General features: G+C 36.5%; 1 protein-coding gene across 1 annotated transcript in view; it reads left to right on the forward strand.

The window, feature by feature from the left end:
• VEGFC (vascular endothelial growth factor C) overlaps window positions 1–25746 on the forward strand; it is a 78255-nt gene that overhangs the window by 49876 nt on the left and 2633 nt on the right. Inside the window, exons 2-6 of the mRNA XM_030449806.1 lie at window positions 10317–10530; window positions 11968–12158; window positions 18467–18618; window positions 22117–22226; window positions 22477–22807. Of these exons, the coding sequence (XP_030305666.1) occupies window positions 10317–10530; window positions 11968–12158; window positions 18467–18618; window positions 22117–22226; window positions 22477–22807 (998 nt within the window). The remainder of the gene's footprint in view (window positions 1–10316; window positions 10531–11967; window positions 12159–18466; window positions 18619–22116; window positions 22227–22476; window positions 22808–25746) is intronic.

Below are 25746 nucleotides of genomic sequence, written 5' to 3' on the forward strand. Positions count from 1 at the left end.
ATGCAGGGTACTCAGCAAGGTGGTTTAGGGGTTGTTTCAACTAATGGCACTATCATCGTTTTCAAGATGCAGTATTGTAACTTCCATCAGACACTGTAAGTAGCCTTGCATCAACTTCCAGTGGAAGTTGATGGCTCAGGACATTCTTTGTAAATCTGTTCTTGAAAAAACTTCATTTTGCAGTCAAGCCTTCTTTAAAAAGTCTTCTGATAACACACTGTGTTCAGTGTTGGATTACTCTGTGTCCTGTCAGTATAAATTAGGATCTGTTTAATACTGCTGATGTTCCCTGACCCTTCTAAAGTAAAATTACAGTACAATACACTATTCAGAATAATTTAAGCCAAAAATAATGGGCAACATGTATTTCTCCTAATTCGGTTGCCTGAAAGGGAATTGTGACCAATTTTCAGTCTAGCTCTTGGATTTGTCATTCTCAGGGATTCTTTTGCCTTTCCCCATCTCTCATTCCTTGCTAACAAATCTTTTAATACCTGTCAGGTTTTAGTGCATTTTTGTTTTTCATTTTTCCTCCCCATAGTTCAGAAGGGATACGAGAACTCCACAGAACAATTCATCTTTTATAGTGATAGTGTTCTATGAAGTTTGCCCATCAGGAAAAGCAAAGGTGTGCCTCGCATTTCGTACCCATTCTGGAGGAATGGGTAGGAACCTCAGCTGCTGATGGCAGTCCCTGAAAGCATGCAGCTGGCATAAGGTGTTCAAACATGGGAAGACTCCTGTGGTGCTTTTCCATGCCACTCTATTCCCCAGTTCTTGAATATTGATGCCTTAAAGTACGGCATTTTCTTGAGTTTAAATAATTCACTTTGAATGGAACGTTTGCGAGTTAAGTGTTTTGTTCGTGTCTTTTGGTTTTAAAGTGCTTTCAATGTAATGTTATACTTAAAGGCTTGAAAATCAATCTTCTCTTTGAACTGTTCTAACCCATTTGGAATTTTTGGGATTAAAATTGGATAGTGTTTTTGTCTGTTGTCTGGCTATTTTTTCTTGCAGCATCAAAGGGCAAGGAAAAAAGTATTATAGGCTCAATGTCTAAAGAAGTGGTTTTGTTTCTGTATGGCTTCTCTGTAACGGATGTAAAATGGTGATCCAAGGAATGTTCCACACAGAATTTAGGATGGAAGAAGTTTCAAACACAGGTTTGCAGATTGGGCACAAGTAGGTGGCAGTCAGCAGGTCCTTTGCATTTTGTGACTTTCTTAGGCTAGTGAAATTAAGATCTCGTTATTTTGCCTACATTAGTAAAGAACCTTTACACAGAATATTTGGGTAATACTTTGACAACAAAACAAAAACACAAAACAGAACCAGAAGAAGCTTTAATTTATGAATGAAGTCTAACAATTTAATAGCTTAGTTGCCAAAGTCGTAACTGTGTGATTTGTTAGTCTGGCTTCTTAGTTCAAGTTACGAAATGGACTTTTTTAATTACTTGCGTAAGATGCACTCAAGAAACGTGATGCTAAGTAAAACTTAAAAACTCTGAATTTTAATTAAATGCACAGGTTTCTAAGAGCCTTTATGTTTCCTTTCTCACATACACACAACTAGTTTGTAACAATTTAAAACAATTATGGAACTGGAATTGCTGTGTTATAATTTACTCATTATTCAGCTTTATTTTGTGTTCTAGTGTACGGTGTTTATAGCAGGAATTTTTGAAAAAGGGAATGTGACAAGCTTGGTGGTCTTCTAATTAATATTTCTTTACAGATCTGTAAACTGTGCAAAGCTTGTTTAACAATACAGAAATCATGTCCTATTAGATTAAGACATTTGTTTAGGAATAAAGTTCAGCTTTTTCTTTGAAATTCAACCGATCTTTCTTCATGGCCTGTGAAATTATTTATTTAAAGAACTGTTTTGAAAGTATAAGGAATACAAGAAATTTCTGTGACGTATTACTAAATATTTAGACCATGGATTAATTACATCTGCTGAGGGCTTCAAACAGTGATTTTAATAACCTGGTGAAAAGGAAAGTTACTTTGTGAGAGAAATTATACAACAGTGATAAAAGCTGACATGCTCATGTTATTCTTCAGTGCTATATTTATAGGCCCTGTTGTTAAAAATTCAAGAATAAATAAGAATGTTGAATTCAAAACTAAATACTCTCATTACAGTGAGAAGGCACCATATGCTGTAGGATATGTGTTCAGCATAATTCAAACATGTTCTTAAGAATGTGAAATTTCTTATTCAAACTCTTTAGTTAAACCTTCTTGTAGTTACTATTGACCTATAGAATAGAAAACATTTTGTTTTCTAGGTCTTGGATGTCTTCATGTAGCACAGGTACTGTGCTCATGCAGTGTTTTAGAATGGGCTGGCATTCACATTAAAATAGAGAGCATGTCCCTTACCTTTTCACTTAGCAAATCTCTACTTAATACTAAGAAGCTCTTCTAGTTCCTTCTGCCTGTCTAACATCTGCCAAAGTGATGACAGATAACTACAGTGTCACCATGTGAATAGTATTCTCCAAATTCTGTCTCCATACTTGTCTGCTTCTAGTGACAGAGCTAATGGGGATTGCTAGTAAATGCAGTATTAATGTTAATGAAAGCTCAGTAAAGACTGAAAATAAATGATCTTCATAAAAAGGCATGGTAGTTTATTCTTGTGTCTTGATTTTCTTGAGATATGTTTGACTGTTGGAAGGAAAAAAAAACAACCAAAAGAAGGTTGCAGGGTATTTTAAAAACACAGCATGAAACCATTTTTTAAACAATTGCCTATCTGGTGTTTTATCATCTTCTGAGGGAATAAGATCTCATAGCCAGAATTTTTAGTTGGAGTTCAATTTTTAAGCATTGAATTATTTTCAGAATTACACAGTTAGCTTTCCTCAACATTAGCTAAAAGAATTCAAAATGAACATACTGTTTTTATAATGTGCTGAATTCTACAGAACTGCCACATGGCATCAACCCAGATGCCTCATACTCGGGACGCACGCGATTGGCACCAGCCCCTGGCAGGCTGAGGTGGCTGCACTGCACAGGGCTCTCACGCTGCAAGCTGTCTCCTTTCCAGCAGATCTGGTAGCTGCCTTGATAACCCAGCAATCTTCACATTTTTGTCCCTTATTTTTACTCTCCATTACCTCTTTCTTCTGATCATGCACCCAGTCACAGTCATCCTCTGCAATGATCAGCAATGATCAGTATATCTGAGGATGACCAAGACAACAACACACAGTACTCATCTGGTACTGCCTGGTGTCTCCAAGATTTAATCAGATGTAAGCCTTTCATCAGCAATAATCCAAATCCTTATTGATCCCAAATCTATTTATAATGCTAGCTGAAAGCTTTGGTATGAGTCTTTAAATGAATTAAAGAATCCAGATGCAGCTGCACTTAAACAGCAAATTGTTACCCACAGTTTTTTTTATGACTGCTGTGCAGCCTTTGACCTGTACTTTGTAGGTTCATCTAGTGCAAGCTCCTGAATAGTGAATTGAGTCTATTGATAAAGGGCTTGACTTTCATAATTTATTTTGCAATTATGACTTGCTTAATTTTTAGAAATAGTAGGATTTTATGGACCATAAGCTGAAGACTGCTGTTACGGAACAATGCAAATTTCAAAAATCATGAAAACCTCTTCTGTGACTGTAATCTAGCTGTGAAGTTTCTTGTAAAAGGTCATAGATATTTAGGGTCTGGCTAGGGTGCCTACCAACCTCTTTCTTAAAACTGCTCTCCATCATGATGAGGAATGGTGTTTAGTGACCCTTTTTCCCATTTCTATAGACACATGTATGCAGAATCTGGTTGGAGGTGTGTGACTAGTGGAGTCCCTCAGGGGTCGGTACTGGGACCGGTGTTGTTCAATATCTTCATCAACGACTTGGATGAGGGTATAGAGTGTACCCTCAGCAAGTTTGCTGATGACACTAAGCTAGGAGGAGTGGCTGACACACCGGAAGGCCGTGCTGCCATTCAGAGAGACTTAGACAGGCTGGAGAGCTGGGCAGAGAGAAACATGATGAAGTTCAACAAGGGGAAGTGTAGAGTTTTGCATTTGGGGAAGAACAACACAATGTCCAAGTATAGGTTGGGGGCTGACCTGCTGGAGAGCAGTGTAGGTGAAAGAGACCTGGGGGTCCTGGTAGACGAGGATGACCATGAGCCAGCAATGTGCCCTTGTGGCCAAGAAGGCCAATGGCATCCTGGGGTGCATTAGAAAGGGTGTGGTTAGTAGGTCAAGAGAGGTTCTCCTCCCCCTCTATTCTGCATTGGTGAGGCCGCACCTGGAGTATTGTGTCCAGTTCTGGGCCCCTCAGTTCAAGAAGGACAGGGAAGTGCTTGAAAGAGTCCAGCGCAGAGCTACTAAGATGATTAAGGGAGTGGAACATCTCCCTTATGAGGAAAGGCTGAGGGAGCTGGGTCTCTTTAGTTTGGAGAAAAGGAGACTGAGGGGTGACCTCATCAATGTTTTCAAATATGTAAGGGGTGAGTGTCAGGGAGATGGAGTTAGGCTTTTCTCAGTGGTGACCAGTGATAGGACAAGGGGTAATGGGTGTAAATTGGAGCATAGGAGGTTCAAGTTGAATATTCGAAAAAATTTTTTTACTGTAAGGGTGACAGAGCCCTGGAACAGGCTGCCCAGGGGGGTTGTGGAGTCTCCTTCACTGGAGACATTCAAAACCCGCCTGGACACGTTCCTATGTGATGTACTCTAGGTGGCCCTGCTCTGGCAGGGGGGGTTGGACTAGATGATCTTTCGAGGTCCCTTCTAACCCCTAGGATTCTATGATTCTATGATTCTATGATTCATAGCTAGGTCATATGGATTTCTCTTATGACACTGTGGTATTAACATCTCTGATTGTATCAGACACCACATTACCTACAGCAACATCTTAGTTGCCCATGCTCATAGAAACCTGGTAGAACTGGCTGCCTAAGACGCTCATAAAGAAACCAAACAGCAGGAGCAGGGACTTGCTCTAGAAAGGGAGGAATGATTTTTTTTTTTTTCCTCTCTCTCTGTGCTTCCTGTGAAAATCAGACTCAAATCAAAAAAGGGTATTTTCAGAAGTAATTCCCGTTGAATGTATGAAAGTAATGGCATTTCACAAGGGAACGTTGAGAACAATTCAGGAATGCAAGTACTTGAGGAATAAGCACCAGCCAAGATGTGTGTTTCTGAACCTTCTGCTAAATGTTTGGCTGAAGGACCCAACATAAGTGCTTTTGTCCAAATCTGTAATCTTAGATATGCTGCTTTTTTTTTTTCCCTTGTCTCTTCACTTTGTACACTCTCACTACCACCAGCATTTATTTGTTTTCTTTGATATTATTGATATTTAAAATGCCAAAATGAATAAAGATCACTTAAAGCATAATACAGTTCAGACCATTTTATTTATTTTATACTTTCATTCTTGTTATGCCTGTTTGATATACTTTGTAAGCTCTTTGAAACAGAGGCTGATTCTAATGTCTCTGCTGTTCTCATGATGTTTTGATTTAGTTCAAAATAAGTGCAGTGCTCTTACTACTTATTTAAAATAACATAAAATAAAAAATTATGCTCACTGTTACTATTTCACTTCCATACGACACTGTTTTGTTGCTATATTGAATAGTAAAAGTTTGCAGCTCTGGGCAGACATTCAGTTTTACCAGTGGTGCATGTGAGATAAAAATTGGGGCTCTACAGGCATGATTGTAGACATAGATTAAAAAGTTCAATTTAATTATTAACTATGGCCAAGATATTAATTTAGGATATTTTCTTTTTTATTTTTACTGGCATCAAGTTCCAAAAAACTAGGGCTGAAATACATGAAAATCGTAATAAAATACTATGCCAGTGAAGTGTTTATACATACTTTTCTTTTGCAATATTTCCATTTACTTGCAAAACACTTGTTTCAGTGTTAAAATTTAACAACTTTATTTTAATTCATTTCAGTCCATAAATAATTGGAGTATAAGAATATTGTTAAAGATGCTTATTTACAGCATTTTACTATTAAGAATTGTCAACAAATTCCTTGAAAATGAAACGAGCTGACAACTAGAATCAGGGCAGATGTGTAAAGTAGTACTGTTATAGCACATTGCACCATCAATTATGTGCCAAGCCTGCTGCCAAATATTAAGTGTTCTGACCTTTGTTATTAATAATAGAAGCAGACAGTGGGGAAATGGGAAAGACAAATAATGTAATGCATGTAAAATCTGTTGTAAATTTGACTTCATTAATGGATATAAAGCCTGTTTGATATCCTGCACCTTCCCTTGCAAGTCGTAATTTTTTTAAAAAACTGGAAAAGCTTTACGATTTTATTTCTATCTCTATTTGTCACTTCCCTTGTTTCTCAGGAAATAATGTGGAAGAAGTGAAGTTAATTAGTTTTCATTGTATTCTTCATTCACACTTGTATAGTTTAGTTCTTATTTTGCTCAATGCCATCTATTATCCTTTAGAGACTGACTAATCAAAAGTTTAGTCAATGTCTTTCTCCAAAGTGTAACTGCATCTACAAACATGATTTCTTTCCAAACTTCACTACTCTACATTTGCATAAAATTAATGAAAAGTTAGAGCTCCTCTGATTTATAGTTCATCTTTGTTGATGCTGCTTCCTCTTTTTCTTATCATACATTCTAAAGAGGTGTTGAAGTCTGGATTTCCACTGAAAAATCATTTTGTGGTTTTTATTTTTTGTGTGTATGTCCTAAAGGAAAAGCCAACACAAAATTAAGAAAGAGTATAGTTTAGAATCATAGCATGACAAAATTGTCAACGTTGGAAAAAGCCTTAAAGATCATTGAGTTCAACCTAATCCAATTACTGCAACCACTAAACCCTATCCTGAAGCACCACATCTAAATACTTCTTGAGCACCTCCAGGGATGGTGACTCCATCACCTCCCTGGGCAGCCCATTGCAATGCCTCACCACTCTTTTGGTAAAGAAAGTTTTCCTAATATCTAACCTAAACCTCTCACGGCACAACTTAAACCCATTAATCAAAACTATGACAAAATAAAAATGTTGCCAGAGAACTATTACCTTTACAGAAGCAATTGCACTCCGCTCAAAAAATTTAGGAACTCTTTTTAACAATCCTTAATGATCTGATGCTTTTACTGTGTGCAGGACATACCTTTTTTTAATAAACCAGAATTTAAGATTTAGCTTTTATGTTCATGTCAACAGGAATTTTTGTCTGCTGTACAAAATTAAATCACTCTGCAAGCTCCTTACATGGATGTTTCTTTAAATGATTTGGCACAGATGAAAGTAATTTGCTGCAGTTCAAAAATACACATCTTTCATAGTCTTACAGTAAATAGACCTGGAAGAGATCATTGGTTTGTGTACCAAGGTAATATGTGAAACATACTGAAGAATTAATATGTATTTTCAATTCTTTTTTCTTGTCCCTAATTCTAGGTTTTGCATGTAGTGTATTTAGTATGCATCCATGGATTTCCTTCTCCCTTTCTTGCTAAATCAGAAGAGGGGAGAGAACAAAAGCCCTCTAGTGAGGAAGTTGATTTTCCATAGTGTATATATAACTTGAATTAAAGCTATCTTTACAAGTAAATGGCTTTATTAAACTAAGCATAAAATCTGATGGAATAACGATTATCCATGTTTTAAGAGAAGTAATTTCATATGTCTGCTCCAGAAATTTTTTTCCTTTTGCTCATACTAAGTGAGCACTTTATGTTGTAGGCAGTATTCTGTATTCTTCACATGGCACACTGGCCTATGGAATATCCAGGAAGAAATGCACTTGTAAACAGTACTTTATTAAATTACTTTATTAAAGCCTCTAATTTCTTTGTGTTTGACACGCATTTTATACATATATACCAAATTTTCTGTCCATCTGGAAAGGTGTTACAATTCCCTGCTGAAGAAGGATTTGATTAGCACATTATTTCTGACAAATATAAGCTCTTTCCTGCTGCATACATCCTGGCTTCTTATCAAATAAATAACTTTGAGTTTCAATACTTACTTTTCTGGTGTTCTAGGCCTGAACCTTGAATATCTGAAACAGCGATAGCCAGCATTTTATCTGCAATGGGCTGCACAGGCTTTGGAGCAATCCAGGAAAGGTTGGTGAGCCTTGGGTTGGATTCTCTCTCTGTGTCACCCTTATGGTATGCTGGGACCTGCAGGGGTCAGCTATTAAATGAGTAAACACAGTTGCCATTCTGGTGCCAGAATGTAATGGACTGGGAAGCAGCCTTGTGAGAGGATACACACACACCTCCATGCTGTCACCTCCATGCTGTCACCTCCTGTGCCACACACATTCCCACTGCTCTGTACTGTGCTGGTGCCATGAGCTGCTGAGCTGCTTCCCTTTCCTCAGGTGGCATGTGCTGCGGTGCCCTCAGAGAACAGCCTAGCATGGATGAGGCTGCTCAGACCTTCAGCTTTTTACCTCTCTGGAGACATGAAAGCAAGCAGACAGTGGCTAAATTAGTTGTTTGTTCAGCTTGCATTTTTGTCTGTGATCTTCAGATTGAGGATATTTGTGGCATCCTGCAAGGAGAGCGGGGGAGTGAAGTGTTCTATCTTGCTGACAGACTTGAGGGCAAGTCCCCAAGAGACACGCTGGGTGGCTTGGATCAGAGATTAGTATTCTTAAGAAGGCAGGAAAGAGATGAAGTCCTAAATGAGCATGACTCTGAGAATTACAATTTGATTGTTGAAATGCTCCAAGAAAAAGTAGTCTGTTATAACACTGTCATTAGCAAGACTTCAATAAAAACTTCATTTTTTATCTTCATAACACTTTGACATATCAAATGAGTTTGAAATCTGTATTACACGTGGCTTCTCTATTTAACTGTATTTACAGATGCAAGTTGTGTGAATCTAAGAAGACAGGATGAGAGGGATTCATACTTCTTCAGTTCATACTGAAGAAGAGATGCTCCAAATTGACATTATATCAGCATTGTAGTACCCAAGGGAACCTACAGTAAAGCTGAGACTGTTCTTTTTATAAGTGTTAGGACAGCTTTAAACTGGAATAGGGTAAATTTAAGTTAGATATTAGGAAGACATTATTCAGTGTGAGGGTGGTGAGAGACTGGACTAGATTGCCCAGGGAAATTGTAGATGCCTAACCCTTGAGGTGTTTAATGCTAGACTAGATGGGGCTTTGAGCAACTTGGTCTAATGGGAGGTGTCTTTCTCCATGTCAGGGATTTTGGAACTACATGGTCTTTAAGGTCCCTGCTAACCTAAACCATTCTGTGCTCTATGGTTAGTCATGAAGTTTAATAAGTTATGTTAAATTTCAGTTTCTATGGTTTCATATTTCTGGTTTTGGACACGTACTCTACACTGTTACAGCCTGAAGTTTCTTGGACTAGAGCAACCTGCAGGGAGTCCAGAGTCATTTGCTGAAGGCCTTTTACAAAGTGCACATCTGTATTCCATGTCTCGTACTGCCATCTAAGGGCCGAGTAGGCTGAGAAAGTGGGTAAAGGTTTTCATTACTTTTCTTTCTCCTTATTTCTCTTCCCTTTGGGAAGTTGGCAATACATGGATGAGGGAGGCGGGCAGAGAATAACATCACTCCTTTGATGCAATATGTTGTTTTTTCTATGAGGATAAAAGAATCTTCCAGCTAATTAGGAAATTGGAATGTAAATCTGAGTCTTTTAGGAAGATGCAATTGCAATGTGTTTGTGTAAAAGTCAGCATGTCAGAAAGTGCAATTGCAGGATTTGAGGATACTCTTTAAACGAAAAAATTAAGGAATGTAGTGCTTAGAGTTCTGAAGAGTTTCAGTTGAAACTTAGGAGTGGGGGAGTGTGCAGTTCAGATTCCTAAAGGCACAAAGGTCTTTGACTCCTAGCGATTTAAGGATCTGTGCTTTATAGTAGAATTTGCTTATGAAGTTTTTCCCTGAAAAAAGTACAAAATCACATGAATAGTTTTCATACTTTTTCTAATTCCACTGTTTTTTAATTTCTGGGTCTTCTGATATTTTTTTTTTTCTGATATTTTTATTTTTTGTAAATCTGTAACCTGTACTTGTTTAGGCTTAATTATATAGCTCCTTTCTCACACAGATGTTTTGAACTATAAGTGTGATAAAGAATTAGTAGCACAAGCAAAACAGTTCACTATTTGTCCATATACTACTGTTGGCATTGACTGACAAAATCAGTTTTTGTAATGAAGAACCCTTTGAGTACAACTTTATTTTACAATGTACGAATTGTTTTTCAGGCTAGTTTCCAGCAAACCTTGTGTAATAAAGTAATTAATCTTGCATGTTACTTTGACAGGCTCATGCAAGCAAAGACCTGGAAGAGCAGTTGCGGTCTGTGTCCAGTGTGGATGAACTCATGACAGTGCTTTACCCAGAATACTGGAAAATGTTCAAATGTCAATTGAGGAAAGGAGGTTGGCAACACCACAGGGAACACTCCAGCTTTGACACAAGATCAGATGGTTCACTGAAATTTGCCGCAGCACACTATAATGCAGAGATCCTGAAAAGTAAGTACAGGACACAAAAGATGTTCTAACGCACAATAAATTAAAATCTGAAGGCTTCTCAGTTGAATCAGAAGCTTTTTAACAACTAAGCATCATCAGTAAACCATCCTCACCAGTTTGATTTGATGTAATGGCTATAAAGTAAAATCACTGACAGCCAGCCTTATCTAAGGAAATAAATTGCATCCATGGAGGTATTTTCGGTACATCCATTGTACAAAAGGTATAGACTGCTATCATAGCTCAGTAGATATATAAAAGATAAGTGTGTGCCTTCAGGTACAAGGAATCCTGCTTTGTAGAGGCTGTAATGCTTTTGCAGGATGTAAAAAGAGCACTAATAATTTGATTAATTGAATTGATTCTGCTCTTTTTCTGCAATCACATCACAACTGGTAATGTTTTTTTTCTCTTGCGTCTTATGGCTTTAGGAAGCCAAATAATCCACTTGTAGCTTTTTTCTGTTGCAAGAGGGCAGTTGTCATGATGTTATGCTGAACTCAGAAAAAAACAGCTTTAAACAAGGATGTCCATACCCCCTAGTGTTTCAGGTGACCTGGATAAAAACGTAATTAGCTTACATTTTAATCAAGGGCTTTCAGGCAGAGAAGCACAGGATTCATTATGGAAGGTGTATATTTTGACATGATTGTGGAAATCAGGTATCTTAATGGAGACTCTGGGTTTGGTGCAATTTCCATTTTAGCTCAGTAGCCTACCGAAAAATGGCACCGAGAGCTAATAAAGATCCTGTACATCTGCAAGTGTCATGGCTGCTTAGTGCAAGATTGCAAAAGGCAGTCGTGGGTAAAATTGGACAAAACGCTTTATAATGCTATGTAAAATGTTTACCCAGTTTTGCATGGGTAATCTGGGTACACATACCACCTTTCAGATGAAATCAAATGGTGTACATAATTGCTAAATATTAACATTGCTTTAAACTACACTCTTGTAGTTAGTAAAGTAAATGTAGTCAAATTAATTTCACGTTAGGTATGTAGGCATCAAATGTAATGTATTTAACACACAGTATGCAAGTGAAGTACTGTGTGGAACCAGTCAAAATTACTTTGCCAGAGATATACAGTACTTCTTTACACTTCACTTAAGGTAAAACCCCAGGCCTAGGAGAAAGGACATGAATAAAGCTATGGATATCTTAAGATCTGCCCACCTTTGTTAGTTTCCCTCTTAGCTCCACTATGACTTTATTTATGCTCATGACAATTTGTGACATCCCTATGAAGAAATAAAATTACCTAGAAGTTAACACAGAGAGATGTGTTTCACTGCATAAAGGGTGTGATTCTAGCAATGCATGTTCTGGTTCTAAAGGTTAAAAAAAAAAAAAAAAAATCCTACTAATTTGCTTAAGGAGAGTATTGTTTTTAAACAGTTACTTAATAACACATGAAATTCCCTATAACTTGGCAGGTATTGATACTGAATGGAGAAAAACTCAGTGCATGCCTCGTGAAGTGTGTGTGGATGTGGGAAAAGAATTTGGAGCAACTACAAACACCTTCTTTAAACCCCCATGTGTATCCATCTACAGATGTGGAGGCTGCTGCAATAGCGAAGGACTCCAGTGTATGAATATCAGCACAAATTACATCAGTAAGACAGTAAGTTCTTACTCTTATTACAGTCCAAATGCTCCTTGCAAATCCATTTATGATCATGCATGTTTAAAACCTTCATATTGCTACTATGGAGAAGGAAAAAAACCAATTCCAGAATACAAAGGAAAACAACTCAAGAGAATACTGCTGGGAAGAAAATGTTAAACATGCTTTTCCCCAAAATACCTTTTTTTTGGGGGGTGAAGGGAGTGGGGGTACCAGGGGCAAAAATAGGTATGATGTCCTTTTCTCAGTTTTGAGATTATTCATGAAAATTAATTCTCTCAGTTTTTGGCATCTGCCATTTGCCTGTTGAATGAGGCAAACACTTTCTGGAAAATTATCCTGCAGTTTTGTTAGTGAAGACAATTTTAGGACATGTGCAGACAGAATACATGTTGAAAAGAATGCCTTTTGGGAACTGAACTTTACTGTGTTAAGAGTTATTGTAAAATGTACTTTTTTGGGTTATTTATGTGTGTTCCTCAGATTATATGTGGGTTTTGTTTCAGTTTCAAGGCTAGTGATCAGGTGGGAGTATGCAGAGATTATACATTGAGCCTGTGAGCTGCCTTGAGAGTAAAAGCATACATGCAGTATTTCAAATAACTAACAATTATGAGAATATCTTACATTTCCCTCAAGAATCATGTACAAATGGACAGGTTGTAGGGTTTATTGGCTGTGGGCTTTTTCACTTTTTACCTCTTCTCTCTGTGGCTTTGAAGAATACATTAGTGTATTAGTTTTTCAAGTAGATTCTTACAGTTAAAGATGCATTTCCATATGGAAGTTACACAACAAACCAGAAAAAAAAGTAACTCTGTTCTAATACATTTTCTGTCTTCACTTTTCACCAAACCTGTCTGTGAAACGTAATATTCTATGAAGAATTTTCAATCCTAGATTTAAACTGATGTCAGGCAGCCACACAGCACAAGAATAATGTAATTTATGTAGCTTAAACAGGGGAAACTGCAACACTGATTTTGCTCAAATCCATAGTTATTCCACAAACAGCTCTTCTATTTCCAGTTGCTTGAGGGATGTAATACACAACTTTTTTTTTAAGTATTTATATAAAATTTAGTTTTCTGGAGGAAAAAAGTGATCTAGATTGAGAGCTGTTCCATTTAGCTCAGATTTTCCTAGTCTTTGAGCACTATGTCAGTTTGGGTCAGTTTCTGTTCATCGTTCTGTTCATTTCTATTGAGTTAAGTAATTGTTTTTGTCTAGTGGTAAATGTTTAGTACCAAATTTCTTTCTTTAAATTCTTGATGTGTATTGTGATAATTATGTGATATAGGAGTAGTTAAAGATTTGAGACACTCTGAAAAGGACTTAACAGAATGAAGAAAGAGGCAATAACATTGTTTTCTTACCTATTCTGCAAAGCAAGCGATTTAATCTGTTTTCTGTCTTGCTTCTGCTTTCCAGTTTTATTCGTTCCTTGACAGAATGCAGTTTTTAAAAAATACTTTGTAAAGGAAGAAAGCTATAGATATATCTGCTCATCTGTCATACTTTAATCTTTTTAAAGTTATGTGGCCACAATTTACCCTATATTAGATGAGAATTAGAAAGAATAAATTATTTGATTCATGATCCTTCTGAGTAATTGAGGTACCCTAAACACCTATTTTCACTAGTCTTTTATTTCCTGAATGAAATGAGAAAGAATTGGTTAGTAAGCAGGCATCTTATTTTTAAATTTTTTTTCATAATCACCTTTTTTGTAGCTTTGTTTTGATGCATAAACTCTATAAGATAAGCTTCATATTGTTCACCCTGCAGAAAAAGTCTTTAATGGCAAATTAACTTTTCAGATGGAGGTCTTACACCGTGAGGGCATGCTCTGGTGTTGGTTCCAGACATTAACATCTAAAGAAAGCTGGTATCAGCTTTCATCAAAATGAATTAAAAAGAAAAGAGCTAAGGACAGAAATTATTTTTATGGGGAGCAAATCATTAATTGTCAGGAAAATAAACTAGGTCAGATGTTCCCAGATTGGTTTATGGAACACTGTGGTGCTCCAGAGGGGTCAATAGTTCTCTAATTTGGGCAATATTCCTGCTTTCTAGCTACTGAACTTTGTTAAGAGAAAAATAGAAAACTACTCTGCTTTACCTTTTTACCATTTTTCCTCAAAAGCTGTTTCTATAGTTTCTATTGTTCATAAAATCATGACTTGAATACAAGACAGTTTATTAATTAAGACATGGAGCAAAGTCAGTGAAAACATTTCAGGACCCCTGAGGCTAATTCAGTAGATGTAGATATTTCTCTTCTTGATCCTTGACACTGCAGTCTCACCCAGTTATGTTAGTGGTGGCTTGTTTAATGAAAGTGTAGGGGGAAGAGTGGCTGGTGGGTTTGGTTTTATGGTGCAGTTCTGTTGATTTTTTTTCTCTAATTCTTTATTAAACACCTGTTCTCTGTTTCCATGACATGAGTAATTCAACAGCAGATACAAATATTGGAACTCCCTGGTACAGAAACAGCCTGTCCCTCAGCTGTACTTTTTATGCACCACCTGTAGATACTTGCTTATCTGTTGAAGAGAAGCAGTGAGCAGATGTCAAGGAGCCATCTCATCTCCTTCTTTGTCTTGATGGACAGTTATTGGGCTTCTTCATATCATTTGATATAAAGGTCCTAAATCTTCTTGTTTCAGGGTTACTGTAATAGTCCCTCAGGGGATAACATCTTTCCATGTAGTTCGAAATTAGACTTAGAGGAGCTTTTCTCACAGGAAACAAGTTAACAGCTTGAAATTGTTTGCCATATTTGAGATGTTCCTGGTGTTCTTTTACATGATTTGGAGATACATATGTCACAAGAATTTAAAGTCGTTTTGAACTTTACTGTTTATTCCTTTTCCCATGCATTTTTCTGTGTTAGACTGATGCTTGCAATGACATAGTAGGTACTATTAATAGCAAGAGATATATCGCTATAACTGCCAAACAGGGGGTATTTTTTTTTTTAATTTCTGGTGTAAAAAATTATATTTAAGTATAAAAAGAATGATGTAGGAAGCCAAGGATATTGAAAAGATATGAAATGTTTTATATTGGGTAAGTTACCCATTGTTGCATTATGCATAAGCCTTTAAAATACTGTTTTTGAAAAAAACTTATATAAAAAAATAAATAAGGATGAGACCCATTTTCAAATATCTTATTTTCATTCATTCCTGTATAGAGATGTTTAGAGTGTTGAAATCAAGCAGTCTTGTATCCTTAGCTTGAAAATCTCTCTCTAGACACATTGTGCTCTATTATACTGGTTATATTTGGCTGGCTTTACTCATGCTTTAGGAAGTGCAATGATCACAAGTGATGGAAACTGAGAGTCTACCAATTTAAGGGAAACATGCCAGAAGAAACCAGACTCTTATCAGAAGAAAATGGTGTAGTTAATGTTAATCTGGGAAAAAAGTTACACATAGATACCATGTTCGAAAAGTATCTAGAAAGATAAGTTTCCCTCATCCTGATCTGAAAATAACAGTTTTAATTATTTTATGTTTCATAAGTCTATGATCATAACAGTAATGTTAATGTGTGTGGATAGAATGGATATTGGCACATGTGCGGATAGTACTGAATAATTTAACTTAACCACTGAAACAAAGAAATACTTTATGTGGAAATTAAAATTTTTTTCTGCCATGAAGTCCTACCTGAAAGAAGGAGCTATCCATGCAGTGAATCAAAAATGCATGCCTTTCTAAGGATCACTGGGGAAGAATATATGGGAAATTTTTTAACAGAAATTCTGTTAGCGCTTTTGGTTAAGCATCCAGAGATTCCTGGCTGCCATTAGATTTTTAATTTTTTATTAAATTAACATACTGAGCCATAGGTTGTGGGCCAGACTCAGGTCCCACCCTTCTTTCTGCATTCTGGCTCTTTGAATAGCTAAGGGTCAAGAAGCTGCCAGTGTGGGAACTGAAATGACCCTGGCCTGGAAGCTCTTGAAAGGATGGCTGAAGAAACAGCAAGGCTGGAAAGAAGGGGAAGTGGTGTACCTGGCATCACAGTAATTGCAGGTTTTGAAGTGCTAAAGGCCAGGTCTGGTTGGGTAGAGCAGTTCAGGAACACCTTTACCTGGCGTTTTCTTGCTGTGCTTCTCAACAGAGAAGCAGAGCACAGAGCATATGCACTGATATAAAAGCTGGTGTGTAAAAGAATGAAAAGCCAGAAGAAAAAAAAATTGTTTGCAGTTGCACCTATGATTGTAAAACTGACCTCATTATTCTAATTATTACCTGTGTATTAGTCTGAAAAGTTCTTTAATTACATACCTGCCTGTAGTGGGAGGCAGGAAAAAAGCATAAGAAGCTGACTTTCAGGTCTGTAGGATGTGCTGCCTTTTAATTTTGGCTGGTGCAGTGGAATGAAGGTTAAGTATTAAGCCTAAAATACACCTTATTACAGATTGTGTAATCCAAATGTATGAAGAAAAATGACCTTCCTTCATTTTTCACAATTAATGTTTCAAGTTTGGCTAGGTTGACAGATATAAAGTCATCTTGATAATGGTCAGCAGGAACTAAAATAAAAAATGTTTTGGTTGCAGGACAATAGTTTTAAAAAATCCATATAGTACCAATGAGTGTCATGGTTTTAGCACAATATTTCTATTTAAACTGTACAAGGATCTTGAATTTTTGTTTGTTTGTTTGTTTGTTTTTGTGACACAGAAATATAGGGAAAGAACATCTATAGTGGCACATAATCTTGTTCAATGGTAAACAACTCCAACTTAAATAGGCTAAAATTAAGATTACTCAACCTACTCCCTTATAATATCTGTTGTCTCTCAGCCTGGCTTTGCTCTTCTTTAATAACAGGGGTTGACATTTTCTCAGTAGGAGCATGTTTAATCTAAACTTGGCTGTATGTGTGCCAAAATGCTAAAAATTATGCTTAGGAGCCCTAAAAGGAGAGGAAATGAGGCTTCATGGGCTGTCTGAAAGGGAAATTTCACCTGGGCTGAAAGGAGGGCAGGTTGGTGTGAGGAGTCATCATGTTGCATGGAGACCTAAGGAGACAAGGGCTGAACACAGCATTCTGAATAGAAATACTGGAGTCTATGAGAAAGACTGGGAGACCTGTCATCTAGCTTTCTGTAACAAAATAGCCTTAGAGTGCCTAATTAGCATGTGTTAATTTCTTGTGTAATGCATTAACTATGTATGATTTTCAAAAGTTCTTCAGTTACATAGAGCTTCTGTACAGTATGTGTTAGACACTGAAATTAACAGTATGTTAATGACTTAGATTTCCAGTACTAGTTTCTGTCAAAGAGGTCAGGACTACACTAATTTTAATGTACTTTAATTTAATACTAATATATACATATACTAATACTAATGTATATTTAATACTAATGTACTTTAATACTAATTTTATGTACTTTAATTTACTATTTAGCATACAATTATTAGTAACATATTTCTGAAATTTGCAAGCAATAAAAGCTTAGAAAAACTGCCCTTGTCCCTACTACTGTCAAATCTCAAATTCTTTTGGAGACTGAAGTTTATTCTTTGCAGTCTTTAGTCCTGAATTTCTACCCCTGAAGAACAGACCTGAAGGAAATATTTTCTTTATTCCCTGTACTGTCAGTTATCCAGTTTTCACTGTGATTTCAAGTTGCAAAGAAAGAGAAGATTTGGGTGTCTTAAGAGTACAGTAAAGCCAATCCCTTTCTGAATGAGGGATCAGACAAAAATATATACTATCTGATCCCCAAGAAGAGGTACCCTTATGGGCAGTATGCGAACCAGCTATAGTACCCACAACCAGCAAGCAATGTTGCCAGAAAAGAAGGGAATCAAGAACCAGCCTCATACACAGATTTTATGGAGTATTTCTTACAGAAATATCCTTTCTAAGTATTTACGTTTGACTGTTAGGTGTTGCCAGACATGTCTTCAGTGACAACAGATGCTAAGTTTATTGTTCTGTTGGATTAGAAAGATGAATGATTAATAAATTAGTGATTTTAATAAAACCAGAAAGCATTACACAAGGTCATGTCTTACCTAATTTGAAATTATTTTTTAAGATGATAATGAAATCTTATGTATATTGAGATTTTATTTCTTACACTTAAATTGTATTCGTTTTGCACAGAGTGATTATTTAGTGGTATAATAGGATTTGCCACTAAATGGTGGTAGAGAACAAAAGCCCAAACTTATATTTCTTATAGCTTTCTTTCTATGGCATATTTTATTTCTATTTGTACTGTTACTGCTCTGTAACAGAGGGTCTTTATTTTGCTTTCCCTTTTATAGTTGTTTGAGATCACAGTGCCTCTCTCTCATGGCCCCAAACCCGTAACCGTCAGTTTTGCCAATCACACGTCCTGCCGATGCATGTCCAAACTGGATGTTTACAGACAAGTTCATTCTATCATACGACGTTCCCTGCCAGCAACACAAACTCAGTAAGTATGGGACTTGTCTTTCCTTCTACATTATGAGCAAACCTGTCTAATTACATGTAAAAGATCATTGGAAGCTTTTGCGATTAAGAGAGGTGAACTTACTAGGTGAACTATTCATCAGTAGCATCAGAAAGCCTTCTGCAAAGCAAAAGTTTTACATTAAGAAAGTGTTATTCCAGTAAAATTGTCTCTAACCCTGTTTATAAACTGGGTTAAATTACTTCAAAATGAAGAAAAATGTTTATTGGGTTTGTTTCATGCAAAAAGTTACAGTACAATTTAGGCTTAAAAGAAAACATCAATAAATCAACTTGGTTTTTAAGAAAGTAATTGAGAATAGCTAAACCCACTTAATTTTGCAAATAAGGAGTGGACAACTTTTCTTTTTCAAACTTTATTTTCATATTGAAAACACTAAAGGCATTTTTTTACTGAATCTTTACCTAAAAGTGTTTTTGTACATGTTATGCCACAGATATAAGTAAAACAGAATGAGGAGGGGAAAGAAAAGCTTAATTAACAGTCCACAGAATTAACTTGTTCATTTGCTTGTAGGTTTTGAATGAAAAAGGTTAAAGAAGAAATCTTGTTTCTAAAGCGTTTTTATTTGAACACTTGAATAATTCCTTCACTACATTTTAGAGGACAGAGTGATGATTTCATGATGCATAAATATTTAATAGGACAAGAATATACAACAGACTACCAGTTGCTTTATTATTATGCTGAGTGTTGGCAGCTCCTCATTGGTTCCAGATTAAGAGCACTTGTGTGACCATTCCAAGAGTTTATTCTAGCAGGGAACAAGCTGCCTGGAGTTAGAGGGAGGTAAACATACAAATACCAGACTTTGACCAGCACTCACAGGCTGTCCTGTGAGTAAGAAATCATGCTTCAGCGAAGGTGTAAAAGAGCAATACTAGAGCTGAATATATACACTGGGGTTTTGTAATTTGTTCTAGAGTTCTCCGATTCTTTTCAACTTCTTAGTTTTCCTTAGCATTTTTATTTGCAGGTTTGAATGCTAGTGAGACTGTGGCAAAGCTGGAAATGTACTTTCTTGTCACAGCAGATGTGCATGTATTTAAGTACATGCTCTTATTAGCAGAAATACAGTAATGACTTTTTATGTATTCACTGAAAAGAAAAGCGTAAAAGTATAAACTCTGGTTTTAACATACTAATACTTGGGATATAAGAATTCAGGTCTGGATTATGCCATAATGCACAGGCACATATTAGACTGAAGAGAGAAATTATATCTAAGAATACAAATAATTAATACTCTTTTATATAAAATATATTTTCTGCACAACTTTACCCTGAGCATTAAGGTCTACCTCTTTTTCTGTTCCCGCACTTTTTTCCTTTTTTTCCCCCTAAAAAGTAGTAGCTACCTCTACATATTTGCAGAGCTGAGGCATGTCAGTTCGTGTTTCTGAATCCTCTCAGATTAATGGTATCTTAAATTGTATTATTCTCTGTTTATGTAGAATGTCACCAAGATGTGCAACTGAGTTAGAAAATTGTTACTCTATTTTTGTCATTGGGGTTGTAAGAAAGCAGAAAGAAATTCAGTATTCATAATTCAGCTCCAGCTCTCTGTGATGATCTTGTTTATTCCCTGTGGCTTGTAGACAGGCACTTACAAAGCTGATAAGCACATCTTAGATGTGGTTTGGATGTATGATGTACACATTAAGTGGTTCCTCCCCTTATGCATCATTTGCCCTGACACTTGACAGGGAACAAGGTAGCAGCTATGTTGCGGTTTTGTGGGTTGGGTTTTTTTGTTTGTTTTTTTTCTGTTGAGGTGACAATTACTTGGAAAGAGGTAGTGAATTTTTCTGCAAAGTGGTTTTGTCTCTGATTTTCTTTCGTAGCCCTCCTCAGCTTTCCTTAAATGTTACAGTAAGTCAGTTTAAAACTTCAGCCATATCCCCCAGTAATATTCTGTAGTAGCAACCAGAGCAGAATTTGTAAAGCAGTTCCACTTGTTTTTGCTGTGTGTCTCCAAACCTGATGCTGAAATACATATAATTCACTTCAAATTATGGTAGCTTGGATTTTGTATCAACATTGTTTTCTCATGGGTTCATGTATGTTTTGTATTTTCTTCATACTGTCACCCTGGCTTCCTTCTGTAGTTAAATTTAAATGCTCCCGGCTACAGCCAGGCTGCTCCAGATGCAAGTTGACTTTTTTTAGAACAGAATACAGTAATACAAACAAATAAATTATCCGTACAGCTTCTCAGGCAGAATCAGGAGACAGGCAAAAGGACATATGTGCCAAGTGAGGGAGCAAGAGTGAGATCATTAGCAGAATACAATCAGGAAACACTGCAGTGATAAAACATGAGGTGATGCAGGGTGGTGTTAAACTACAGCAGGCTTTACAAGCAACAAGTCCTTTAATGTGGTGCAAGGGAGCGCTTCCCTTGAATGTGGATGGTGGGGGAATGTCCCAGCACCTGCATGTTGAGTGCATGAGTAATGGTGCCCAGAGGAATGAAAAGTGCTCAAAATGTGTAACGTATGTGCTGCCTTAAAAGATAAGGATTTTTGAAATACTGCAGAAACAATGAATAAATAACACAGCTTGGACGTGTGAAGTTAGGCATGACTTGTTAATAGATGCAGTGTCACCTGTGATGATAAATTGCAGGCAAGGAAAATCAACTAATGGTGCATCTGGTGTACCTGCTAGTTAAGTTCACTTATCCTTTAAAAAGAGACCAAATCCTGTTTGGAATTTTTGCTTTTTTTGCCTGCCACTACCTCAATTGAAAAACTCCAGCAGGCAAAGAGCATTAAACTGGTGGATTGTTTAATGTCTTCAGTTTCTAAAGTGAAGAGGTACTATGGCTGAATTTCAAATCTTTAGATTCAAGAAAGCTGACCTGGATTTGAGTGGAAGATGAGAAAGAGTCAGGTAATGTCACCTAACTTTCACTAAAGGGGAAGGAACCCAATAATCTAATTTTGATTTAGAAAGTAGAGTTTGGTCTACATCATTCATTGATGAATTGGTGTCAATTGTCTTTTGATGTCTGTATGTGTGAAAATGTTTTTGTACTGAAAAAAAAATGTAGAGAATTATGTCTCAACACCTATGAAGTATTTGGTAAGCAAATATTTTTCACACTGGTCTATTTTGTATGTGATAATTATATTCAAGGGATAAACATTTTTCCAAACTACATTAGGAAAGTACAATATCAGTTGCTAGAAGTTAGAACTAAAACTTGAAACCTGAGAAGGTATCTTCAGGCAGTGTTTAAAGATGTTTGTTGTGGGGAGAACCATAATTAAAAAAAAATTTGATAGCAATTAAAATAAGATTGTAAATGAGCTGAAGCTCCTTGAAAGGTTTTTGTAATGAAGGGGAAAACTGAAATGTAATGGATGGAAAAGCAGGAAGCTCCTAAAATAGACTTATTTTTATTTTTTTCTTTGTTCTTACAATAGTAAATCAACAGTAAATTTCATTCCACAGGTGTCATGTGGCAAACAAGACATGTCCAAAAAATCATATCTGGAATAATCAAGTCTGCAGATGTTTGGCACAGCATGATTTTGATTTCTCTTCTCATCTTGGAGATTCTGGTAACCAGCTTTGCTTAAACAATTAAATGTAGTTCTGTTTGATTTACCTAAGGAGAAATTAAAACATTAAAAGTGAATAGCTAACTCTTTTTCTTTATTGATCCTATTACTGGTTGTTGCCTGTCTTCTGATCTGTTTGTTCTTAAATCACTTTAAAATGTACAAATTCTGTACCATTTCTCCCCTTAAAAATATGGGATGGATAAGACAAAGTTGTGATGATTGTGCAACTTCTCTGATGTATTTCTAGACACATCTGAAGGATTCCATATTTGTGGACCAAACAAAGAGCTGGATGAAGAAACCTGTCAATGTGTCTGCAAAGGAGGCGTGCGGCCCTCAAGCTGTGGACCTCACAGAGAATTAGACAGATCATCATGTCAGTGCATCTGCAAAAACAAACTTCTCCCCACTTCCTGTGGGCCCAACAAGGAATTTGATGAGGATAAGTGCCAGTGTGTATGTAAAAAGACCTGTCCCAAACATCAACCACTAAATCCTGCAAAATGCATCTGTGAATGTATAGAGTCTCCCAATAAATGCTTCTTAAAAGGAAAAAGGTTCCATCACCAGACATGCAGGTAAAAACTCAATCTTTAGCCATTTATTTGTGTTCTAGCTATAAAAAGTGGGTTGTGTCATCAGCTGTCTTGTTGGATTATTTTGCAGTCTTAAGAAACAGTCTTTTTTCAATTATGTTTTCTTCTATGACTTTTATCATGTCTAAGAGGAAACCTCTAAGCAGAGGAAGTATTTTAAAGCATGTTTAGTTTCTTATACTCTTACTACACTTCATGGGATTTATTTTTTTTCTTTTGATGAAAATGAGCTCTAAGTTCAAGCTCCCAGGGTTTTTTTATGCCAAAGTCCCACTCTGCTTTTCCCAGGAACTGAATATTGCAGTTCAAATAACAAATATTCTGAATTAGTTTTCCGAAGTTACTGAAGATACTTTTCGTTCATTTTCATTTCCTAAATTTTTGTATAGCCTTTATTTCCTCAACTTTATAGCTTTATAGTGCTTAACAAGTCTTATAGGTCTGAGTGATTTCTCTGAAAAGTAGACAGGTATAACTATGAAAGAGCCCACCCACATGCATCATCTAAAATAGGATTTGGTCAGGAAGAAAACTCTGTAGATTCTTTATATATCACAGAAACTTTTGCTTCCACGACTGCTACACCCATAGAGGTAGCAGTTTATATATAAAAACATGAATGACTTCAGGTTGTGAGAAACAAACATTACTATCACTTTATATATTTTTTGCGGAAGTTTTCCTGTAAAGTGATTTTCTTAAAACACAAAACATTATTCGGAGCAGAAAGATTACTTATTTATTAGTATATGGGAATATACTAAGTTCCAGAAATGTTTAGGCATTACAAATATAAAACAGAAAATTTGAACTTTTAATTGTCTGTGGTAATTAATAGCTTTCCAGAAGTAAAACTTACGTAATTTAGTATGACATGTAATTATATAATGTCAAATATATATACATTAGTTCGGTTTGAATAAAGAAAAAATGTCTAATATTAGGAATGAGACCTATGCTGAAGTCTCTAAGAAAGGGGAAAATATTATTAATAACTGGCATTACCTGTTTTCCTATATTTGGCCTTTAGAGTGGGACAGAAGACTAGAGAGAACAAAAGAAATCATTTATTCTCTGTTGTTCAGGTTTTGTTTCAATTTTATTTTTTTCAGAGAAGAGCAACACTGTCCTAATTACGTGAGATTTAGCATGTTACAATGCCTCAGCACTCCTCTTCTGTGCACATCCAGTAGTGCTACACATATAAACCACATACATTTTAAAAGAACATTCACAACTGAAAAATTCAGGCATTACAAAAGCTAAGAAATACTGTAATAAGCATGATGCCAGCTCTGTTGACTTATAGACTTACTATTTGAAGGAGCCAAGCCCACCTATTTTCTGTGTTGTTGTGGTCAAATATGGATTGAAAGTTTGAATCTCCCTTCCAAGGACAATAGAAAATAGTCCTGTTAAGGACAGAAGAAGATGCTATCACTCCACCTTCTGAAGGAAGGAGGAGCATTAGTTTCTTACATTTTGGTTCTGTAAACCACATGCTTCCTCTTAAAGGAATAAAAACCCTGCAACATCTGGTTTGTCTTTAAAAGAAAGATCCCTTGCTGTTATGAGACCACGTAAATTGAGGTACTACTTTATAACTTAGTGCAAGATGCCTGAGACCAAGGTATGAGCAGACCCATGCTCCTCGTGCACAGCAGTAGTCCTTATAGTTCCTGGTTTTGACACTCCAACGTTTTATACATTGTGCTGAAAAATGCCTCTGCCTTTAATGTTGTAGCCTGCTCCAGAGGAAAGAAATATAATTTCATTTACAAAGCATAGGCTAGAAAGAAAAAAAAGAAAAAAGACAAAAACTCACCATAAAATCATGGACTTTCAAGATCAGCATGCCATTTCCACTGCAAAAAGCATCATTTCTACTTCTGTGTCACCTGCAGAGTTGTTGCACTGTCAAAAATGAGAAAACACAATTACTGACATTACAAAGATAATTGTCACTGACTCATCCAGCACTGTACATCTTGACTGAACATCAGTCTTAGCTCCTGGCCTCATCAAACAGACATTTGTCACCTGAGTGCACTTGGTAAACAGTATTCAGCACAAATCTTTTCAAAAACCTGGTCTATTGTTCAGCAGAGTTTCCAGAGGAAACCATATCCATGTGGTTACAATGACTCTGCTACTATTCACCTTGTACTATCACCTCAAAAATTTATTTTGGTCAGTTATGGCAGAGCCAGATAACTAGGCCCTTCAGCTGCAAAGTATTTTAGAGGAGGAGCAGGGCTTTTGTGCTCTGTTGAGTTGTCCCAAATAAGGATAAGACTGCAGTAACCTGACCTTGACAGCAGCTAGACACAAACTCACATGGGAGAGATACTTTACAGTGCTGTCAACTTGAAATTAAGTTGAAGTTCACAGTTCACTTGGAGGCATGAATCCTAAACAAAGTAAACTCACATTTAGTGATTACATGACTGCTTTTCATTTCGTGCAGCATTCCATAAGTGGGTGAAAGAGTTTGGATTTGGGTTTTTGGGGTTTGGTTGGTCGGTTGTTTTTTCCTTATCTTGCGCTTATTTTATTCTGTGGTCATTCAGTACAGTAAATAGTCCGTCCAACTTTCATGAAAGAGACAGGCACAAAGGAAAGTGAGTTCAGCATTTCATCCATTGTATTTCTATGGAGTACCCTTTTCCTAGAGTAAACCCACTCATGGTTGCACATTTGCTCAGAGTATCAGATCCTTTGGCAAAAATGCAATACAGTAAAGTTCATTTGCTTTCCTTCTTGAGTGACATTGTGATTTCTTTTGCCTTTTACCACTGTTTCTAAACTTTACTGGGCAAAAGATCAGCAGGGCTTTGAGTGATTTCAATGAGCTGTTAAACTGATCTTGGATATCTTAAGTGGCACATTTTAATGTTACTCTCTTAATTACAGAGACCACA

This window comes from Calypte anna, chromosome 4A, assembly GCF_003957555.1.
Source record: "Calypte anna isolate BGI_N300 chromosome 4A, bCalAnn1_v1.p, whole genome shotgun sequence".
Lineage (NCBI taxonomy): Eukaryota > Metazoa > Chordata > Aves > Apodiformes > Trochilidae > Calypte > Calypte anna.